The following is a 23,073-nucleotide window of genomic DNA, read 5'->3' as shown; positions in this document are numbered from 1 at the left end:
AATTCAACTGAATAGAGCATCACAAGTTAATGACTTCAATGGGAGCTGAATCCTCTTATTCCAGGGCTAACGATGATACAACGAGTATCCTGCAGGAAATAATCCTGGCAAGTGCACCAGATGACCAAACAGATCTTTTTTTCCTGTTTCAATCTAGTCTTCTCTTCTGAAGCAAACAAATACAATTTTGAAACAGTTAAACCAGTCTTTCGTGTCCCTATACATTCTACCTCTATTTGAAACATCATACATGTACTCCAGGAATTCACATGAAAATTATTGGGTATAGCTAGGATTTTAGTGCAGAGGCTTATTCGGTTTGAGTACTCGTTTATGTGAAGAGGCAGCGGTTGGATTTATATTTGAAATGTTGACAGAAAAACTTCACTCTGTAACATTAGAAATCTGTTTTCCCAACACCACTTTGTGCTCCTACTGTAACTGAATAGTACAATCAAGAGCTTTATCTTCTCAAAAGATTGTTTATTTTCCTATATTTAACATCTTGTCAGAACAGACTGGTTAACCAACATGGAACTGAAGAGGCATAAAGAGTGTATAGAGATAATAGGAAAGCTGGCTGAAGTTTTAAAACTTTCAGTTGGCAAACATGTCAAAATAAATGTTATTAATACAACTAAGTCTGTTAACTTTTTTTCAGGTGAGCAGTAACACACACAGTTACTTTGGAATGGAGTGTTCAAGTCAGTGAGCCTAACGCATGCAAGGATTAAATGCTGATCAAATACAAGTTCTGGAATGTCAATAGCTAAGAAATGTTTCGATCGGGGTGGGCAAAGGGCCCTCTGCGGGCCGCATCCGGCCTGCCAAGCCAAGGGAGCCAGCCCTCGGCTGCCCTGCTGCTTCCCCATCCCCAGGCCAATCAGAGCGCGCACGAAGTCTCCTTGCCCCCACAAAAGCGTGCAGCAGCTAGAGAGACATGCCGACTTTTAAAAACAGTTGGCATTTATCTCTAGGTGCCGCATGCCTTTGGCAGGCGGGCCGGGAGTGGGGGGGGGGGGGGGGGGGGGGGGGGGGAGAGGAAGGGGAAGGGAAGGGAAGGAAAGGAAAGGAAAAATCTTCTCGTGCTCCCCCACTCCAGACCAATCAGGCTGGGGGAGAAGCACAAGTAGTCTCCTGGCTCCACCCCTTCCACCAAAGGCTCCACCCCTTCCAGGGCCACTTCAGAAATTTCTGACATGACCCTCTTTTAAAAATTTTTTGCTCACTCCTGATTTATATGCACTAGCCTATCTGCTGCCTAATTTTGTTCCTTGGATAGAGCTAACATTTAAAGTTAAGTAAAGCTAGGTTACTTAGTTTCTCAGTCTAAGTACACAAATACCCTCTCAATAGTATAACTAAAGTTCAATATTTAATTACTTAAAAATTCAATTTAGTTATATAAGAAGGTTACACAAATTAACTCCATAGCAGATAGAACCCTGATCTGGCAATTTCTTATTTTCCTGAATAAAGGTTATTGGTGTGAACAGTTCAAATGTCTTTAACTACACTGTGTAAGAGAACTCTGCAGGGTTGCAGGGTCACAGTCTAAGTTACATATATTTCAAGATGGGGGGGGTGAGGGAGAAGTACTTAAATAGAGAACCAAACTTCTTCAGGCCAAATTTATGCAGGTGTAAACAGAGTAACCTATGTAATGAGGTGGAATTAAGTCCAGCATGTGCAGTTACCTTAAAAGATTACATTAATTTTGTATAGAATACACCAAAAACAAAATAAGGTGCTTCTTACATGCAGAAATTGAACAGTGAGGTTGTCCTCAATGGTATGCCCAACATTAAAAAAACCAACACCATGGCTAAATAACAAAGTAAAAGAAGCAGGGAGACAAAAAGGCATGCACTTTTCAAAAACAGGAAGTTAAATCTTAGTGAGGAAGAGAAAGGAGCACAAAGTGGCAAACTAAGTCTAAAATATACAGTAATTTGGAAGTCCAAAAAAGAATTTGAAGAACATCTAGCCAAAGACTCAAAGTAATAGCTAAAATGTTAAGTACCACAGAAGCAGGAAGCCTTCTAAAAAACTACTGCAGATGGACACAATTTGTTGAGGAGGAGTCAACATGGTTTCTGTAAAGGGAAATGATGCCTCACCAATATTTTGAGAGGGTCAACAAACATGCAGATCAGGAATCAAGGTGACAGTGTACAGTACTTAAATTTTCAGAGAGCCTATGACAAGGCCCCTACCAAAGGCTCTTGAGCCAAGGAAGCTATTTTGGGATAAGAGGGAAGATCCTCTTATTGATTCTAGTTCCTAACTGTCAGAGTAGTTAAACACTGGAATAAATTGCCCAGGGAAGTTGTAGAATCTCCATCTCTGGAGATATTTAAGAGTAGGTTAGACAAATGTCTATCAGGAATTGTCTAGACAATATTTGGTCCTGCCATGAGGGCAGGGGACTGGACTCGATGACCTCTAGTATTCTGGGATTGGTAACTAGTTACCAAAGACTGGAAACCAAAAGCTAGGAATAAGAGATCAGTTTTCAAAATGGAAAGAGGTAAACTGTGGTGTTCCCCAGCAACCTGTACTAAGACCAGTCTGATTCAACCGTCATCAGAAAAAAGGGTAAATGATAACAGGCCAACGAAGGACTCACTCCATTTGCCTAATGGACAAAGCATCAGCCTCCCAAGCCTGGCGCTAGAGGGTTTGAGACCCACCCACCCTAATCTGTAGATTATACAAAACTACTTCAGAATCAAGCCCCAAGCAGACTGCAAAAATCTACAACAGGATCTTACAAAACTGGATGACTAGCCAACAAAATGGCAGATTAAATTTAACGTTGGTAAATGCAAATTAATGCACACTGGAAAACATAATCCCAAATATACATTGCTCAAGAAATATCAGAGTCATTGTAGATAATTCTATGAAAACATCCACTGAATGTACAGTGACAGTCAAAAAAAGCTAACCATGTTGGAAATCATTAAGAAAGGGATTGTTAATATGACAATTTTAGATTACCACCATATAAATCCATACTACAGCCACATGTTGAATACTGTGTGCATATGTGCTTAGTCCATCTCAAAAACAAACAAAACACCACCACCACCACAACCTGGGAATTTGAAAAGACTCCTCCTATTCATTCAAGGACCTGCAGATCCAGGATTTCCATAGGCCTTTTTGCAGGCTCAGATCCTTAGTAACAGAGTAACTCCATTTCTGGCCTGCAAACAAAGGCTTGGGTTGTTCTGAATCTTACTGCTCAGCAAAGACTTCCACTTCAGCCAACATGTGTAGTGGTTTTGTGATGTGGACAAATATGTAGTATTTGAAATCACTAGATTCAGTTCAAATTTCATGAAGGCTGATGCAATTTACACTGTGCACTAAATAGCGATTCCATAGAGTTAAGGGAGAGAATGTTAAATTTAAGTTTGGATTTTAGTCAAGTGTGCTGAGTAAATGTACTAGAACTAAAAATTTAGAGATATCAACAAATGGTGGTTTTATCTTGAAAATAGTCACATTAGCTGGTAGATACAAAATTTCACATGATTAGAGATTACATACAAGCTAATAATATTCCAGTCTTCCTTCCCTCAGTCTCTTGTTCTACTCAATCATACAAAATAACACACAGTGGATAATAAATAAGTCTACAAATTTGTCAGGGAGGTCACAGAAATCATGGATTCCATGACTTGGTAAATGTCAGAGTAATCTGGGTATTCCTAAAAAGCAGGTACTAAAGATATTAAAGAAAGCAGAATTCCTCAAACGAGTTACACTAATGCTATTAATAATAATTCCTTAGCACCGTATATTCCAGGATCTCAGCACACTACTTAAACCATTATAGACACACAACACTTCTGTGAGGTGGGCAACAATTGTACCCTTCCAAAGAGTGGAATGAGGTATATAGAAACTAAAATAGCGTGACTATTAATGCAGATACATAGACAATATTACAACCCATTTCTAGACTTCTAATCCTTAGAACAGTTTCCGGCAGATTTCCTGCTGAATGACTAACTGAAGTGATTACTTTGCTCAGTAGTACACAATGTAATTGTAAGATATCACCACCTAAAATGAAACTACAAATAAAATGCAAAATCAGTGTTAGGTAAGCAGAAGCCATCTACTTGTTCTGCTGACCGAAGGGAGGAAAAAAAGATCATGTCTTAATGTCCTTTTTGAAAAGAAGATTTACGTTTCTATAAGGAATTTTAAAAAAGTAAATAAATAAATAAATACACACCTGACACTCCACACTCTGGGTGTCCCTAATCCAGGAACATCTATGGTACGGACCCTGGCAGGAAGGAGGAGAAAGAGATTCTGCGTGTGGCAGCTTTCCTTCTCTTCAGCGGGGGAGGAAGGGGGTTATAGCAGCACAGTGACATGCTTCCCCTGAGGCTTTTACCTGGAACCCCCACAGTCGGGGGGGGGGGGGAGGGAGAACATGCTTGGAAGCGGCCAGGAGCAGAGCCATGTGTGCCCCAGGGAGCAGGGCACCAAGTAAAAACCCCTTCCCCATCCCTCTCACGCTCAGATCCTACAGAGCCCTCTCTGGACCAGCAAATTCTTTATTCTTTAATCCAGCATACTCAATTTCCCAGATTAAAGAGGTTCTAGTATACATACAACAAGATTTCCTCTCCCTTAAGATATGCAGCATAGAGAAATGTCAAGTACCTTGACACAAGGCATTTTTTGCTGCATGTCACAGAACTGATGAGAAACTAAATTTAAAATGGCCACAGAAGAGCAAATCACTGATTTCAAAGACACACCACATCAGCTCTAATGCTGCGCAGCGGCAGCAAATACAATACACATATTCAAAAATCTGCAACAGCACTTGCAAGACATAACAATGCATCAGATTAGAATCTGCCCAATAACCTGTTTTCTTCAGTCATTTCTCACTTAATTTCCCCTATAAAAATGGTAGCTGTTCAGAAAATGTCTATGATTTGTACCTTATCATTTTACAAAACTGCCTAAAGGCTTGCATTTGTAAACCAGCAAGATTTATTGACAACCAACATGCCATGCTAAATTGGAATTACTCCTATTACAGTTTTCCAATATCAGAAAAATAAAGATTACTAAAGTTTGTGTGAATAGTCCCTGGGAAGAGAATCTATTGGCACTGGTGCTAAATTTCAGTAGCTAGTGAAAAAAATTGGATACATTAAAAGATTTATAGCAGGTCAAAGCTAACCAGATCCAAAGATTCCATTCTTGTTTATCAGCTCTAAAGTGTATGTTTATAGACTGATGGATCAACACTTGTTCCTAACCAACCATTTCCCGCAAGCATCCCTCTTAATTGGCTCTTGCAGCAGATCTACTGGAGCACACAAGATGAAAGCTAGAGGAATAAAGTTGGAAATCAAATCTTCCTCCTACACACATTTTTGAGTACCTGCAGTCTATATAAAGTGGATCTTCCTTAACTAGCCAGTCATATGAGTTATCTAAGCAAAGAAGAACAAAATTGTTACATGCTTTTATAAAAACAAAATTGTTTTGACAGTGGTATTACTATTTTGACTATTTAAAAAAGTATTACAAAAAGAAACAAGGACTATGTTGAACTGTCTTTCTATACAGCCATTTTAATGGTGCTTGCTTTAATTACCTTCACATCCTAACACTTCAATGAATTAAGCTTCAGAACATGCTTATGAATTAGGTGTTATCCACAGTTTAAAAAAAAACAGATGAAGAAACAGAGGGGGGAATGATTAAGGCCACTATTCTACAACAAGTTCCAGATGAGGGATGCCAGGCTCATAGGGAGCCCATGGACTCCATGCAGATGGATTGTTATTGGAACCAGCTGCAGGATCAGGGCCTGTGGATAACTTCAAAGTTGAACAGGAAATGTGTGGCAAACCCCAGTAAGGGAACCTAGATCATCTGTCAGTCCTGTTTTTAAATCCCACACACCCATGAGCCACTCATCAGTAATTTTCTGTTTTATATGTTGTGAATTGTTTGAGGGTTTTCTAAGCAGGGCTTCCTCTGCTTACAGTTCTTCAGCTCATGCTCTGACTCTGAGGTACCTGTACACAGAATTCCTCAAAGTGATTGTTCTTCAAGAGTACAAAAAGAAATGGCTACTGTACATGGAGCTATCCACTCCTGTCAGTGTAATGGCCAAAATAAAAGAAGTGTATCCACTTAGTTAACTGCATAGTTAACTCAAGGACTATGCCCCAGAATGAAATACATGGATTCCCCCAGAAGTCCTGGTTTTACAGGGATGAAAGTGCACACTGTTAATGCTGCCTACCACCACAGACACCCCACATTTTAAAAAAAGTCAATTCTAGACCACCCCTGAAATAAGACAAGAAATTAATTCTTGGCAGCATTTCCCTCCAACTCCACTATATTAATGCTGGCCCTTCTCACAAAGGGTTGTGCTGCATGGGAGAAGTGCCACTCTGCCCAACACCCCCCCAAAACAGCGCACTACCTACCAACCTTCACATTGAAAGTACTCGTCTATGCTGAAAAAATTAATCCAGGACCTTAACATTTTCACTGGAACCACTCCCCCCAGCTCTGATACAGAGGCAGTAAGGAAGGGGAGATACGTGTAGACAACAGGATGAACACAAAGCACACACAGCAAACAAGTAGCCTAAGGCTGAGTTGCAGTTACACTACCTCCCAATATACTGAACTTTCACAAATCAAGACGGGGCTCTACACCTCATTAAGGTTTGCAGTCTGAAGCCAATGGGACTTGTGCTCCGATGTCACTTAGTCACTTCTGAAAATCCCACCGTGAAGCACCAAAACATAGGGTTCAGAGACTAGCTTTGGGCTTTTAGTTTAAAAATCTTGGTTGATATGGATAAAAAAGCCAAAATAACTTATGTATTAAAAAAGTATAAATAACTTTGATTGCTAACACTGAACCATGACTGTTTTGAAAGGATACAGGGTTTGCATCTAAGAAAAGATTTTGATAAAAAAATGCAATTTTACCTTTTGATGCTGTATGAGCTTAGGAATGAGAACTGGGATTATTCATGCGAGTAAAGTTACATAACTGCGTAAAATTGCAGGAGCAAAGCCTTAATTTTTTTCAGCCACTGTTAGTTGCATAAATAGTTTTTTTTTTTTTTATTTAAAGAGGTCCGACCACCAGTGACGTTACAAAATTCCACAGCATTTTAAATTTAGTTTGTTATAAATTAACTCGATATTTGCAGTATGTCAGGATCCTGATGATATATCCTGGTCCTCTGATCCCTAGCTGCCACATCACAATGGCACATTGTCAGGGACAGTGTTTCAGAAAGCCTTAGAGCTCAAGGCCTGCAGCATCACAGCAGCCACTTCCCAGGTCTCAGGCAGGGCAGTCAGCATTAGGGATGTTTATTCAGTTACACTGTATGTGTCATGTAGCCACATGAGAACATAGTGATTAGACAACTAATTGATAGTTCCCATGGGCAGGGATGGTAGCCATTGCGCTCCGGCCCAACTCCTGGGGAGCCTCCTGCCACCCTGCATCAGAGGCAGCACTGAAAGGTGGCAGTGGGAGCCAGTTTAAAAACCAGCTTCTCACAAAGACCAGCTGTCTGCTGCCCTGTGTTGCTTCCTCTGAGATGAGGCAGCAGCACAGGGTGGCAGCAGCCCCTGTCCATGGGGAGTCCAAGCTCCCCACAGACAGAAGCTGCTCCATGGGATGCAGAGCAACTTCTGCCCACAGGAAGCTCAGGCCTGCCACGGACAGAGGCTGCTTCACGGCAACATCCCCTGTCCCCCACCTCACGCTGCTGCATCTGACAGAAGCAGTAGCATGGGGAGAGAACCAGGCAGCACCACGGAACCAGTGCTGGGGGAGAACCGGCTTTTAAGACAGCTTCTCCCAGCACCAGCTCTTTCCCCCCTCCACTGCCTCTGTAGAAGGCAATGAAGGGGAGGCAGGTCCATGGAGCCAGCACGAGCAAAGCTCAGAGGCAGCAGTGCAGGGGAGGGGGGGGAGAGGGGGGGATCAAGTGCTTGGGGGAGCTGGCTTTTAAGTGTCCTCACAGGTACTGGCTACCACTCCCTCCGCTCTGACAGAGGCAATAAGGAGGGGAGATGCGTGTAGATTTCAGGATGAACTGACAAGACCAGGCTTATCAGTTAATCATATAGTTGTCTACACCAGTGTTTCTCAACCTTTTTATATAAAGTACCCCCTTTAAAAAAAATGATAAGTACCCCCAGTACCTACAGTTTTCATACACACACGATTTTTTTCTACCCTTGCAACACATTTGTTTAAACAACTTAATCATAGTCGGGTAGGTGATGAAATTTTTGGGTGTAAAAAGTACAAAAATAATAAAGTGCTGTAAAACTTAAAACAAAAGTTCAGTTCTCTCCAAATTTCAGTTGTGTTGACATACCCTCCAGACTTCTCTCAAGTATCACTAAAGGTACTCATATCACTGGCTTGGAAACACTGATCTACACAATAACATCCCTAGTCAGCATTCTCCTTGGATATCTATGCTAAGTTGCCAAGAAAGGGTTTTCTAAACTATTTGATTTCCAATCTCTCCTCTCTCAGGAAGAGAGATTCTCTACTGCAATTCTAAAACTGATTGATCAGCAGTTGATTTATACTCAAAGCATCTCAAATGTAAAGGGAGGAAATCGGTGAAGAAAAAAAAGCAGGCAACCATTCCTAGTTTTCTCTGCATGTGACATACAATTGTGCCCCTGCAATATCAAAGAACAATGGGATGGACAGACAATTGGAATCTCATAAGCTTCGAACCCCAACTACAGGCAGTCCCCGGGTTACGTACAAGATAGGGACTGTAGGTCTGTTCTTAAGTTGAATCTGTACGTAAGTCGGAACTGGCGTCCAGATTCAGCCGCTGCTGAAACTGACCGCCAGTTCTGACTTACATACAGATTCAACTTAAGAACCCCAAGTCAGCTGCTGCTGAAACTGATCAGCAGCTGATTCCAGGAAGCCCGGGGCAGAGCAACTGTGCCTCGGGCTTCCTGTAGTCAGCGCTGGTCAGTTTCAGCAACGGCTGACTTGGGGACGTCTGGGGCAGAGCAGCTGGGGTGCTGCTGGGTTGCTCCAGTAGCACCGCTCCTCGGCGGTACTGGACCAACCCAGCAGCACCCCAGCTGCTCTGCCCCAGGAGTCCTGATTCAGCCGCTGCTGAAACTGACCAGCAGCGGCTGAATCAGGACGCCTGGGGCAGAGCAGTTGGGGTGCTGCCGGGTTGGTCCAGTAGTGCCCAGAGCGGCACTGCGGGACCAACCGGCAGCGCCCCAGTTGTTCTGCCCCAGGGTCCACAACTAAAGCCTGGTCTGCTGGGGGGGCACACTAGCTGCGCCCGCCCCCCCCCAGCAGACCAGGGACACAGGGAGCAAAGCGGCAGCGGGGGGGGTGCCTCACCTCTGAGGCTTTGCTCTGGCGCCGGACCGCTTTGCTCCCGGTGCCCCTGGTTTGCTGGAGATGGTCCCCAGCAGACCAGGGGCACCGGGAGCAAACCCGCAGCCGCGCGGGAACCCGCCGCTGCTGCGGGTTTGCTCGCGGTGCCCCTGGTCTGCTGGGGACCATCTCCAGCAGACCAGGGACACTGCTAGCGAACCCGCAGCAGCGGCGGGGTCCCCCGCTTCTGAGTCTTTGCTCTGGCAAAGACTCAGAAGCGCGGGGACCCCGCACGGCTGCAGGTTTGCTCCCGGTGCCCCTGGTCTGCTGGGGTGCTCCGGTGCCCCTGGTCTGCTGGTCTCGCCCCGGAGCTCGAGGTGGCTGACCGCTGCCTGTGAGCTCCGGGGCGAGAAAGCCCCGTTCGTAAGTGTGGATCCGACATAAGTCAGATCCGCGTAAGTCGGGGACTGCCTGTATACTATGAAGAGCAATCATTAACCAAACAGGCTAATAAAATTAAGGTTACTCTCAGTGAGAAACTTGACAGACTAAAAGAAAACTTGAATTTTGGTTAATAAGGTATAACCTGTTTAACATGTAATCTAGACAGAACAAACATTTGTAAACTACAGGTTGAATCTCTATAATGTGGATTTCCCTAATCTGACAACGCCCCGGGTCCAGCATTGTCAGCAACCCTGTGGGCACTCTGGGACTAGAGCACTCCTGGGGGAAAAGAGTGGGCTGGAACCCAGAGTGTTGCCAGAACAAGGGAGACCCGGTGCCCTTGAAAGACAGCATATATGGAGATTTCTTCCCCTCACAGGAGCCCTCAAAAAAGATGAAGGAAGAAAGGAGGGTTTGTAAGAAGAATTAAAGTTAAGTCTTCTAAGATCAAGCAATCAGAAAGTGCCAGAATGCATTCTTCGAATTTTGTGTGTGATATTCAGGCAAGAATTAAGAAGGAAGATCCCTTATCATACATATATACATAAAAACATGGGGGGGGGGGTGCGGAAAGACTCTGGGAGGTGCAGAGAACCTACCATCACTTTTTGTAAAATCAAGCTAGGTGTCAACTCTTTACTGCAGGGGTGGGCAATGATAGCTGGAGGGTGACTTCAGAAATTTCTGAAGTGATCCTGGGCCATGCCAGAAGGGGTGGGGTGTTGGGCGGAAGGCGGCATCGCCAGGACACTTCCATGCTTCCCTACCCACAGACCCTGATTGGCTTGGAAATGGGGGGGGGGGGGAGCACATGAAGTATTCTTCCTCCCCCCCCCGCCCCCCCCGAGAGAACCGCCAGCTGTTCTGAACACTGGACATTCCCTCTAGGGGCCTGTACCCCTGGTGGTGGCAGGAGACTTCACGCACTCCCAGGGCAATCAGGGCACGCTCCCCTATCCCAATTGGCTTGGGAGCGGGGGAGTGGCAGGGTGTCCATGGGCTGGATAAACCCACTTGGCAGGCTGGATCCAGCCCACAGAGACCCTTTTGCCCACCCCTGCCCTAATGTATCAAGCTAAAGCGATGGCCACCAAAACCACCGCTGTTTTCCAAGGAAAAAAAGATTAAGATCTGGTTCAGTGCACAGAAAAGGATTAAAAGGAAGAGCTGCAAGGACCAGATTAGAGGATTTATGGTAGAATCCAAGGATTTCAGTGGGGGTTTACATAGAATGCCACCCCCTGAAGTCACAAGACTTCTCAAGACGACATTTACTGAACCCCTCAGAATGCTTGGCATGAAGGCTTTGAGGTAACTAGCAGACCTCTTCTTGAGCCCATGCTGATAGAGATCAAGGAAAAAGAAGTTTCTCTGTTTCTAGTCACCAGGGTCATCCATAAGGATATGCAGTTTCTGATGGATACTCTCCTTCAATGCAATTCCAAACCTGCAAGCAACTCCAGGTTTTAACCGTACAGATGAAAGAGCGTTCGTCCCATTCTTTTTATCTATGACAACTCCAAAATGAGGTGAGGGAGCTTGTCTACTGGTTCACAACAAACCTAGAGTTTTAAATGTGAGGGGGAGGTATCCCTGTGGATGCTGTCTATTTAGCTCCTTTGGACACAAACCCCGGAAGAAGGCTAAACATTTAAAGCATTAAGCAGACATAGTTTGTCTGAAAGCAGCAGCTAATTACCAGCTAATTTTGTTGGATGCTCCAGGGGACAGAGGCAAGCACAAATGATACGGAGCCGTGCCGCTCTATAGCCAGCCTGATGAAAAACTCATCTGGTAACATGGAATAATGGCCAGATTTAGCGACAACTGCCGAGGTCAGCAGACAACAGTAAGTCCCTTGGTCATTTGCCCCTGGGGAAAGAGTATGACAGGAACTCCATCTTTAACTATATTGAATAACTGGGTCAGTTAGGGCAGAGCTCGGCTCTGCCTCATTCCCTAAATCATTCATAGTCACACAAGTACCTTAACAGGACCTTGCAGGCCTGTGGTTCCAAGGAAGGCTCCCAACACATGGGAATGGGTTTTGGCCACAGTGAGTCTAGTCTGTGAAAATGGAGTTTCTTACCCTTGCTTCTGCCCTAAGTAATTTACAAGAGCCACTTTGAGAACTCAGGAGATTCCAGAATAACCATGCAGGCAACAAGAAGTCCTTCTGCTTTTGGCAACTCTGACTCAGGAAGATCAGAGGAAGAGAAATAAAGCTGATTGAGTCCTCCTTAAATTAAGGCTCAGGCTTGAAGTCTGTTGCTAGGACTTGTTAATATTAAACTTGTGCCCAACTGCAGGTCAACAGAGAGAAAATAGGCTTACTCTTCTGGAATGAGGAAGATGGAGATGTGGTTATTTGCTCATTTTTAAGAGCTGCTGGAGTAAAGAGATTTTTATAAACAAAAGTTTGGGCCAGCCCTGAATATTTTGGGGGAACTAAAGGAAGAGAGTCAGGAACTTTTGAGAACATATTCTCTCCCCAGAAATTCACCCACATGGAGTTGTAACCAAGAAAGCTAGAATGTGGTCTGGTAAGCTGAATGGAATACGTGGATAAGGTTCTTCACTACCAGAAAGCATAGGGAGAGTTTCCTACAGGCTAGCTCTGCAAGTGGGGCAGAAGGTCGTGGATAATTTCATGTCCAGTTGGTACGTCACTGTAGACAAACATATCAATGGGTGTGAAACACTGCCCTAATTATGGAACAAGTACAGAGAGCAGAAGTGGGAGACACAGCTTCCTTTCTGCCTGGCTTTTTGTTTCCACTTGCCAATATATCTGGAGGCTGGGCAAGGGGGAGCAATTAGCAAAATCTCTAGCCAGCAAGCTCCAGTTGCCTTTCCACAGGGAAGGAGAAGAGAGGGGAGGAGCCTTGAAGAGGGGGCTGGCTGCCAGAATATTCTCTATACATTGGCTCCCTGCCTGACAGACAGAAGGAGGAACACCCAGCGTCTGCACTGGCAGAAGCAACATCCCAGACAATTGAAATTCAACCCATGCCAAGTTATAATTTGAAAAGCAAGTAAGGTCTTCATAGGCCAGTAAAAACATTCAATAGGGGTTCAAAGGATGAAAAATTAACAAAACAGCTTGGTCTTGCAATAAGATCAATTTGTAGGGACAAATTGAAAGTGAAAAAGGAAAAACATACAAAGAATGGATTCTTGGCATTAAAATCAGATGCAGAGAACTATTACTCAACTGTTGGGGTTTTAAGGCATTCAAGAAGCCTAAGAACGTAGCCTAAAAGTGAACATATATCAAATGACATTTTGTCTCTTCTGATTCAAGTCTGAAATATTTTAACTCCCAGAACATAGGAAAAGCCCAATAGCTATACCTATGGTTTGGACACCAACTGTCTGTCACAAACCACACTGCACATCCAAGGTCTACACAGAGTACCCTCTTGCAAACTATCAACCCACATGCCTTGTATTGAAAATGTAGCCCCTCTATTAGGACATGAGTTGGGAGGAGGGGGAGTTGGAGGCAGCTGTATACTAGGATCCAGCCATCTGTGCTTTTTTCCACCATCCCCTCACACTAACTACATCTATGTTGGAGCAGTTGCCCAAAAAGCCTTTTAACTGGATTCATCTAAGTTATACCACCAGAATCTTTTTAAAGATTTAGCAAGATTTAGCAAATACAAAAATTAAAAAATATATTCTAACCACTTATAGGGGCACCACCATCTTGAATATTCTGAAGTTGAGCTATTAAAAAAATATCAATAACTAGCAGAGGACCATTTAAATAGTAGGTCCTGAAATTCTGATACTTAAAAAAAAAAAAAAAGTTGCATGCAATTTTCTGCTCTCCAGATCTGCTGATGTAGTAAATTTCTAAATCTTTGGGTGAGCCTAACTCAAACACTAAACATGTCCAGGCTTGTCCTTTCCTTTCTTCACACATCTACTGGCTGCCTCCTTAATTTTTAACACTGCTGTTACTGGTGAACACCCTCTTGCTAAGCCTTCTTGAGCAGCAGTGCATTAGAAGGATAAAACTGGCCAAACTGACTATTCAAGGTACAGAGAAATCCACAAGATCAACACAAGAGCACACATACATTTCTCCTTCTATTCTCTCTCTGTTTTAGGAGTTACCTGTACATTTTATCAAAGTTTTTACGCTGAAGTATGATATTTAGTTGAGCATGTTCCTTCAACATTAGGCTTCCTCTAAGAGATCCAAGCCAAACAGTTACTGTCAGCCTGTTTTGTTCTTTCGCCAAGACTAGACACCCACTGTCTCCCATAAGAACTCTTAAAAGCACTTCTGATAACTGTGAATGGCAAATACATCTTTTTACTCTTGATTTCTCATCTCTAAACATGGCAAGCTGGGATTTGGTTAGTTTCTCTAATGTACCCACCCAATTTGTATTACAATCCAGCTAGTTTGAATTAATTCATCCATCCTTCTCAGCTATAAGCAGAAGTCACCATCCTACTCCTAAAATAGTTCTGTGATGCTCTTTAGAAGCTTAATTCATTTGGCTCTAATACATTTTCTGCTATCCAGCCCAGAAAGCTTATTGTTGGCAATGTAAGGGATCTTCCTAAAGGAATGTGTCTTGCATATGGGCCAGCTGCTTTATCCTCTTCTGCAGAAGAAGAGGAGCAAAAAGGTATGGAGCAATAAGTCTTTTTCTTGCACACTTCCCTTCCCATATTGCTGAGAGCCCTGGGAAGGCCCTCCACATACACTTAATACAATCATAAGAATTTAAGAGCTGCCAGGCTGGGTCAGACTACGGTCCATTTTGCCCAGTACCCTGTCTACAACAGCAGTCATACCAGAACTTCAGTGGGAGTGTACAGAACAGAGCAATAATGGAGCAATCCAGCCCTATCTTCCAGTAGGGAGAGGGTTAGGGTCATCCCAAGCATAGGGCTGCATGAATTAGGCAAGTTTATAGCCAATCTGACCATTTTAGCCAATAGCCCTTATAGTGAGGATGTGAAAGGTTAACCGGCTAACTGATAAGCATCACTCCTAATGGGCCTGGGCATGTCTCAGGCAGGGGCTGCACCAGCCAATCTAATTTACATCCCTAATTTACAGCCAGGCTGGGGCAGCCCCCCTCACCACAGGACAGAAGTTGTTCTAGCCAAGCTGGAGCTCATCTGCCCAGAGTGGGTCCTGTGCCACAGCATGTGGGCAGCTACTCCAGTCCTCACCAGTTAACCAGAAACGGTGAGTATCACCTGTTCGGGGTGAAGCTTACTGGTTAAGCTTCCACATCCCTACTGCAAACTTGCCTAATTCTTTTGGGAACCCTGTTATACTTTGGCCATTACAGCTTCCTATGGCATTGAGTTCCCCAGGTTAGCTGTGCATTTTTTGAATAAAGTACTTTTTCTTTCTTGTATTAACCCTGCTGCCTCTATTTATACTTTTCTTCATGCCTAGTTTTTTTTTTAATTGTGAAAGCGTAAATATCACTTCTCTAGTCGTTTTCTCCACACTGTATGATTTTAGAGACCTCTATAGTCACTCTTAAGCTTATCAGCCCTAAATCTTTTTAGTCTGTCTTCAGAAGGAAGTGTTCCATACCATCTTTTTTCTACTACTCTGAAACCTTGCCGGAAGTAGAACTTTCATTTAAAACACTTGCAGATTTTGTATGATAATTAAAGCTTGAAGAAGCAACATTCACACTACTACCTTGTTACTTTTACTTGCATTGAAGCCAGATGATGATGCACAAGTATGGTGGAGTACCAGTGAACTATACCACTCCTGTCATAGCCCAGATACTGGTGAGGATGAGGGGGAAGGGATCCAAACAGCTCAAGCAAAAGGCAAACCCTGGATTTGAGCAGTGCTCAAATGTCTAACCTGGGATCTGCAGCACACTTCCTCCAACACCAACATTTGCAAGGCAAACTTCAATGTTCCCATAGCATTATTTTATTGTTATAGCAGCACGTAGAAGCCACACTTGAGATCAGGCCTATTATAGTGCCCTGTGTATCTGGAGAAGACAGTACCTTATACTATGTCCCTCTCCCATACCCCTCACAAGAGCAGAATATCAACATCTGCATTTGGCCCCCACCAGTCAAAGCTCGGTTTGCTTCAACAAAACTTTGTACAGATGCATATAGTTCCACCGTGTGCAGACACCACACAAAAAGCTTCTCAGTTATCCCACTCTGATGTGTTCCCTTTCTAATACAAGTGTGTTTACAAGATCAGACAATGTCCATAAAGCACTGAGATGTTTGAATGCAATATATTTATTCTAATTATCCTTTGAACAGAATGGTCATGACCATTTATACGTTCCCATCTTCTGACCTGCTCTCTCTTGTTTCCAGTGAATACAAGGCCCTGAATACAAGGCACACGTTCAAAGAGTTTATAAGAGTTGGTTATTTTAAAATAAAGTCATGAAACTAGTACAGGTTAAACCTTTCTCATCCAGCAGTCTCTGGTTCAGCAATATTTTAGTTAGCTGGATACCCACTTACCACTGCTATGGCCAAGTTTCCCCACAGGCCCATAAAGTTTGTTTACCACCACCAGCCCTGGCTCTTAGTATTCTGTGCAGTTATCTAGCTCTTATTTAGCCCTATATGTCTTCTAAGAGCCCAGTAAGCAGTAGAAGTGTTGGTGATGCTTCTAGACAACACCGACTTCCCACGGTTGGGCAAATTCTCTGGTTCAGCACTGGTCAGGACTCCAGGGTATCAGATTAGAGAGGTTCAACCTATAATTACACTCAGGACACTGACACATTCTACTTTACTGTAAGAATTCACTCACGACTATTACGGGGTTAGAGCTTCAACTGGTATGCCCAGCTCTATTATTTCAGTAGAACTACACAGATTTTGAGCAGCAGATGTAAACACTTAGAGACTTTGAATAACTTTTAAGCAGCACAAATTAGAAGGATGCCTTCACACCTGAATTTGTGTCATAATGAAAGCTTAATTCTTGTAACACTTGACATCAGAAAACTGATTTCTGGGACAAACTTTCAAAATCCAAATTTAGCTCTACAGTAGCATTTCTGGGTGGTACAACTTTCCCAGCACTATGATCTGTATGCAAGTCACTGTCCCTATACTCCCAGTGGAGATATTCCCTCCTGCGGTCATATATGAAGATCTGATATATTAATGTGGTTTTGTTTGCTTCAAATGGTTCATTTCAGTGCAGAATACTGGAATTGCAACACAAATTCCTAAAGGTACTTGTAATGATGAAGCTCTCAGTGCTTGGCATAATTGCTATATCCATACCATACACTGTGTAGATGTAATCACCATGTGGAAAGCAATACTCCTAAATTCCTATCCCAATTTTAGAGCCACGTGAGCCACACGCTTTTCATACATATCAGTGTGACTGCTCATAAATGGGAAACTTTGCTTGAGCATTCCCAGGCCATATACATATATGTCTGCAGGCTCAAATCTCTAATCAGTATCATTCTGTCATCAGCTCCATAGGTGAGCTATTTCTGAACTAGTCAGTGGACACAACTATGTAAAACAAAAGCACAAGTGAGGCTCAGAGGAGAAAGGCGTGTGAAAACTGCTAGAAGGAGGATTTCATAGAGATGCTGATTACAGCCCCCATATTTCTGAAAAGAAACATATGTTACACAGAGTCAGAAATGATCATTGTTAAAATGCATCTGAAGTTCAAAAGCCACTCTGCAATTAAACCATTAAAAAAGCCACTGTGATGAAGAAATCAAGCAGAGGGGGGATACCAGGAGGCAGAGTAAGAATAATTCTATTGAGGTTTCAAAAAGCACACCACAACCTCCACATGAAAAATGGACTCCCTTTTGGTATTCTTATGCATTGATGTGCTCTCATCTCATGCTTTAAAATCTTGAAATGAAAACACAGGAATAGCTTTTAGAACACCTCTGCTAGAAATGAAAGGGTCACATGGTAACTGAGCAGCTGTATGATGGTCAAGAGGATTAAAATGGGCTAAGGAAATTTTTCATGACAGAGCCACAAAGGATCCCATGAGAAAAGGAAGAGGAAGCAACACATTGATCTGACATCTTTAGTTTAGTTCTTAGAATGCATATATTATTAACTCCAGCTCACAATTACCACAGTTATAAGGCTGTGAATGATTACAATACCCTTTAAAAAAAGACTTAAATGTATTAACAATAGATTGACCAGTTAGTGTTACCATAGCTGTGAAACAAATTGTGTCTAATTGTATGAACTACTTGAATTCCACTGATTTTATACCAGGATTCTAGCAATATGATAATTACTTTGCCAAGCTAGTGGAATAGGTGACCAAAAACATACATGTAATCTCCAAAAGTGCTCTCAAGTGCAAGTACCCATTTTCCACATTGCTCCTCTCCCCGCTCTTTAAAAATAAAACCGAGAACAATCCAACACTTTACAACAGCATATACAACAATGGAGGTATCACCTTTCAGAATGTGTTTGTCAAAGATTCATGTACAAGCAACTTCATACAAAACCAAAGGAAAAAAACAGAAGTCATTTACTTGAATTTTGTTTTCACATGACTAGCTTGGTCTTCAGTTTGCACACTTACCTGGTCTTTTTCATGGGGTAGAAGGCTTACAGGTGGGAGAGAAGCTGGGAAACCACTGGAATATTTTGGAGTTCCTTTGCTGTCCAAACTACCGTAATTCACCCTATATTGAGGTCCATCCTTCAGTAATCTCCCATTATTTACAGCACGTTTGGCCCCCAGCCGTAATCGCTGCTGAAAAACTGGGTTGTTGAAAATACTTGCTAGGTCATTTTGACTTCTCAAATATTTCTCTATGTTTTTCAGAGATGAGCCATTTGGTTCCTGCAGCCCTTCGATTGCTCTTCTCAATAGTTTATTCCAATCCACATTACGAAGCTCATTTGAGACTCCTCTAGATCCCTTAACAGACTTAGGAAGAGTACCAGGTTTAACAGATGAAAAACGCCCAGGATTATCTGGGTCCTTGTAGGATGCAAGGCCTTTGTTGGTAACTTTAAGAATAGAGCCATCTTGAACACTTAGTTCCAACTGTTCTGAAACAGTTTTCTTATCTAATCCATGTGAAGCACACACAGCATGACAAATTCTTTCTTCGGATGGCCTTTGCTTTTGCTTTTTAACCTTTTGTATAGCCTCAAGAATCCACTCTGTATAAAGTGGGTTTGCAAGTTTTACCATGGTTAACCAGTAATATCTTCCAGCCAAAAATTACCCATAGAGGTTCCTCATTCTTTTAATAAGCCTTTCAGAGTTTATTACAATACTAAAACAATCAGAGGGTTCCACACTCTTTTTAGCAGCTTCTCATAAATATCCATTCTTCAAGAATCAGAAGACACACAAACATATGCTGACAAATTCCTTATTTTATGAACATGGAAGTCTAGTAAGACTGTTCCTGGTGTTATGGATACATCCTTTCAAGGCAAGTAAAATCTTTAGAGAGAGAAAGAGAGAGAGAGAAAAAAAACAATTAGTGCTGAAACAGATACAGATTAACAATAAAAATTTAAAATACTGATGTCTTTTTTTTAAGCTTGGAGATGCTCCATGTGACAAACACTTTATTTGCAAAATGTGCTTAAGAATTCTACACTTCCTTCTCCTTTTAGAAAGTGGACTACAAAAATGTGTAAATTTCTAGTACAACTCTAATTTTCAGAGTCCCAACTCCCTAACCAATTACTCACTGCTTAGTTCTTAAAAGGATTCAACTCAGTGAACCACCAGGAAATCTTTCCTGGTGGAACACTAATGGTCAATACCTTTGAGGTCCACTACTGTAAACAAGCAAATACCATACACATGCACTATGGTTTTGTAATTAAAGAAAAAAGGAGTAACTGCATCTACTGGGGAATTAATTGATAAAATGTCCTTTATTAAGCATTCACTTTTTCCAACAGGCTATGGCAGGGCTACTCAACATGCGGCCCATGGCCCATTTGTTTGCGGCCCGCGGTGCGGTTTGGATTTACGCAGGGCTCAACATGTGGCCCATGGGTGGGAGCCAAAACAAAAAAGTAGTCAACATAATGGTCTTCTGTAGATACGCATTATAGTAGTTAAATTCTTGGACTGTCATTGCTCATTAAAAGTGATGCCATATGGGTGGAAATTGGGTAAATATTGCATTTTGTTAATATCAGCAGAACTGACTCAAACGGGGCCTGTGTGTTGTGTGATCCAGCCTTAATCTTTCTATTCATGCCCACCAGTATAAAATAAGCTATTTGCATATATATTTGCATGTATATGCAACCACACTTAAGTTGTGCCCTTGGCATGTGCTGTGAGAATCATTGTGACCGCCAGGGCTTCCAAAGTTGAGTATCACTGGGCTATAGCAACCAAACTACTTTAAAAAAATTAGTTGCTATAAAGTTTAATTGCAATCACCACCAAAACAATGTAAACACTGTATAACTGATGTAGTGTCCATAACAAATACCCAAATGTCATAATACAGGGATAAATATAGGGCACTGAGATATCGTCACCTCTGGGGTTGAAACTGAGGGACTGCTTGTGCCAGCAATAATATTAGAAATTCTTAGGAAGAGGGAACTTTGCCAATAGAGTGACAGGAAAAGTCTGCAATATAGATATAATTATGTGTAATTCCTATTATCAGAGCGAAGGCGCATAACACACCTGACTTAAATGGCACCTTGTACACGTTATCTGTGGCATTTGTCTCAAGACACAAATTTCGTCCAGTTTCTTGTAATGAATGAGTGATTACATGGCCTCCGAAGTTAGCTGAAGTTTAGAATACCATAAACAGTTTCTTGGAAAGGTGTATACTCACTTGGTGGCCCAAGATGTTAAGCAAATAAATCTATCCAACCTGAATATGAAAATATACTTCATCACCAGTGAGTTCTTGTTAAGATTAGTCTCTCATAAATTGCCAAATCTTAAAAACATGGTGCTTGGGGGGGGAAGGGTATATGACTACTTGTGAGGACATGCCCTATTATAGTCCAGATTTCTTCAACAACACCACCACCACACTTGACAGGATTAATACTTTGATAAGAGAAATCAGAAAATAATACTAGATGAAATGCAACTCCTCAATTTTTAAATTAATTGTTCTCTTGAAAAGTAGATGATTCTGCAATTTTCCAGAAAAATCTAAATTTACACAAATATATGTATATGTCAGCTGTTAAGGCAGCATGCAATGAATCTACAGCAAAGTGCAAAGCCATTTAATAGCTCCTATAAAGTAGCTTTTGCCATCACGTGTTTATCCAACAATAATTAACTCATCCTGTTCTTTTAAATAAAAAATATTATTGATCTACAACAACTGAAAACAGAGTATATTACGTATTTTCACCACAATATGAAATTGCAGTTCCACAAGTCACATCTATCTAATAAATTGGAATTATTCTAATCTTCTTAGAAAGTCATTTTCAAGAGGAGCAAACAGGCATGTGTTAGGTCTTGTTCTGGTTACACACACACGGAAAGTTCTACTACAGTTTTAGAACCATGGATGAAAAGCATGGGTGAAGACCATTTCAGACATTACTGCAATGCTTATAAAAGGAGAGAGTTTTAGGTTAAAATCCACCTATGCTTTAGTTTTTTAGGTATTCTGAATCCTGGAAATGGTCTAAAAAAAACCACAAGTAAATATATCTTAGAAGTCACACTAATGCCATTTTACAGGGTTTGACCATATCCTGTAATAAAATCCTGAAGGAATTCCCTTGCAATGGCACAAGATTCCTATACAGCTGAATTTCTTTAAGAAAGAAAGAAAAGAGAGATTTCCATGGAGATAAAAGCCAGTGCCTCAATATAAGCCCTTAAAGAAACGTAATTGCTGAGTCATACAAATCTGCCACATTTTAAACTTACTCAAATTCAGACTAGTACATTACTTTCGTACAAAGTACCATCTTATTTCCATTAAATTCCAAACCACACAGTGTAGGGTTTGTTCCAACCTTCCAGGATACTGATGAACCATATCACTATAAATGGTGTAACCTTTGGAATTTTTATTAGCCAGCAGTGGTGGCAGAGGTGTATGTAAGCAGAATCACATTTTTTTACCTGTTTATTTTGAATTCCCTCGCTGTCACAATCTCCTGCATGCTAGCCCCTACTAAATCAACACTGGTGGAGTGTATCACCAGAATTACAGAGAATTTACACTGCATATAGCAAGGTTCTCTCAATGGAGAAGCACCATCTTTAAAATGTACTTGTTCCAGAGGTCCACCATGGTCCAAGTTTGTTAAGCTCAAAGACACAGTGCGACACTTGTTCAACCAGGCTTTTGAATTACTTTTTTTAAAAAGTTGACAAATAATGACTTTGGTATTCTGTTGTTTTGTCATGGAGTATATTTAATTAAGCAAAGCACCTTGATGCATTCACAATGGGCATCAAAAAGGTCTACTGTAAATGAAAAACTTACTAGCAAACAAACATTCTCCCCAGCACTGTTCAGCGTTTTTGCTTTTCTGGCTAGCCTAACTCTGTAGAAAATTTAACTTCAATTTTTTTAAAACAAATTAGCAGAAATCAGAAAAATAGATGTTAAAATGCATGCAATTAAGTAACCGTGTAACTGCTGAAAAATCAGCAGTTGGCTCTCTAGGTGCCAGTGCATGCGGGTAACCAGCGCTTAAGCCGGCTCCCTGCGCGTACCCACTCCCACCTGCTGCCTCACGCTACTGCCTAACTTTTCAAAGTTAACAAGTGAATTCTGTACTATTTCACAAAATTATTAACCATAGTTTTATTTTGAAGGAAGATGCAAAATATAGCTATGGATAATAATTTTGTAAAATATTTTTATCACAGCTGAAACCAAAGTCACACACATTTAAAACTTAATATTGCAATTGTTATCTGGCCAAAAGTTTGTTGGCACTTCATTTTATTAAGTAAACTAGTAAAGAATATTATACAATCTTCTTGGTGTGCACATTACTCATTCAAAAAAATTCAAACATTAACATTAAGTAATACTCTATTAAGACTTTCCTAAGCTTCAGCAAAGCAAGGATTAGTTTTACCATCATGACTTTAAATTGGAAGGGACCAGTTCCAAGTCTCTTGGTGGCGTGCATTAACTTAGTGGGTACTATGTATTATGGTTTCAGTTTTTCAAATGCTCAATTATGCCTTGATTTGAAAGCCATAGCAACTCTGATCACTTTTAAAATGC

General features: G+C 41.7%; 1 protein-coding gene across 6 annotated transcripts in view; it reads right to left on the bottom strand.

The window, feature by feature from the left end:
• Positions 1–23,073, bottom strand: part of KAT6B (lysine acetyltransferase 6B) — a 173,906-nt gene that overhangs the window by 147,210 nt on the left and 3,623 nt on the right. For all 6 annotated transcript variants that reach the window (XM_075935747.1, XM_075935746.1, XM_075935744.1 and 3 more), the window contains one exon: positions 18,432–19,310. In XM_075935747.1, the coding sequence (XP_075791862.1) occupies positions 18,432–19,052 (621 nt within the window). In that variant the 5' untranslated portion in view covers positions 19,053–19,310. The remainder of the gene's footprint in view (positions 1–18,431; positions 19,311–23,073) is intronic.

Source organism: Pelodiscus sinensis, chromosome 8 (assembly GCF_049634645.1).
Source record: "Pelodiscus sinensis isolate JC-2024 chromosome 8, ASM4963464v1, whole genome shotgun sequence".
Classification (NCBI taxonomy): domain Eukaryota; kingdom Metazoa; phylum Chordata; order Testudines; family Trionychidae; genus Pelodiscus; species Pelodiscus sinensis.
The sequence above is the reverse complement of the archived record's forward strand: the minus strand, read 5'-3'. Positions and strand labels throughout refer to the sequence as shown.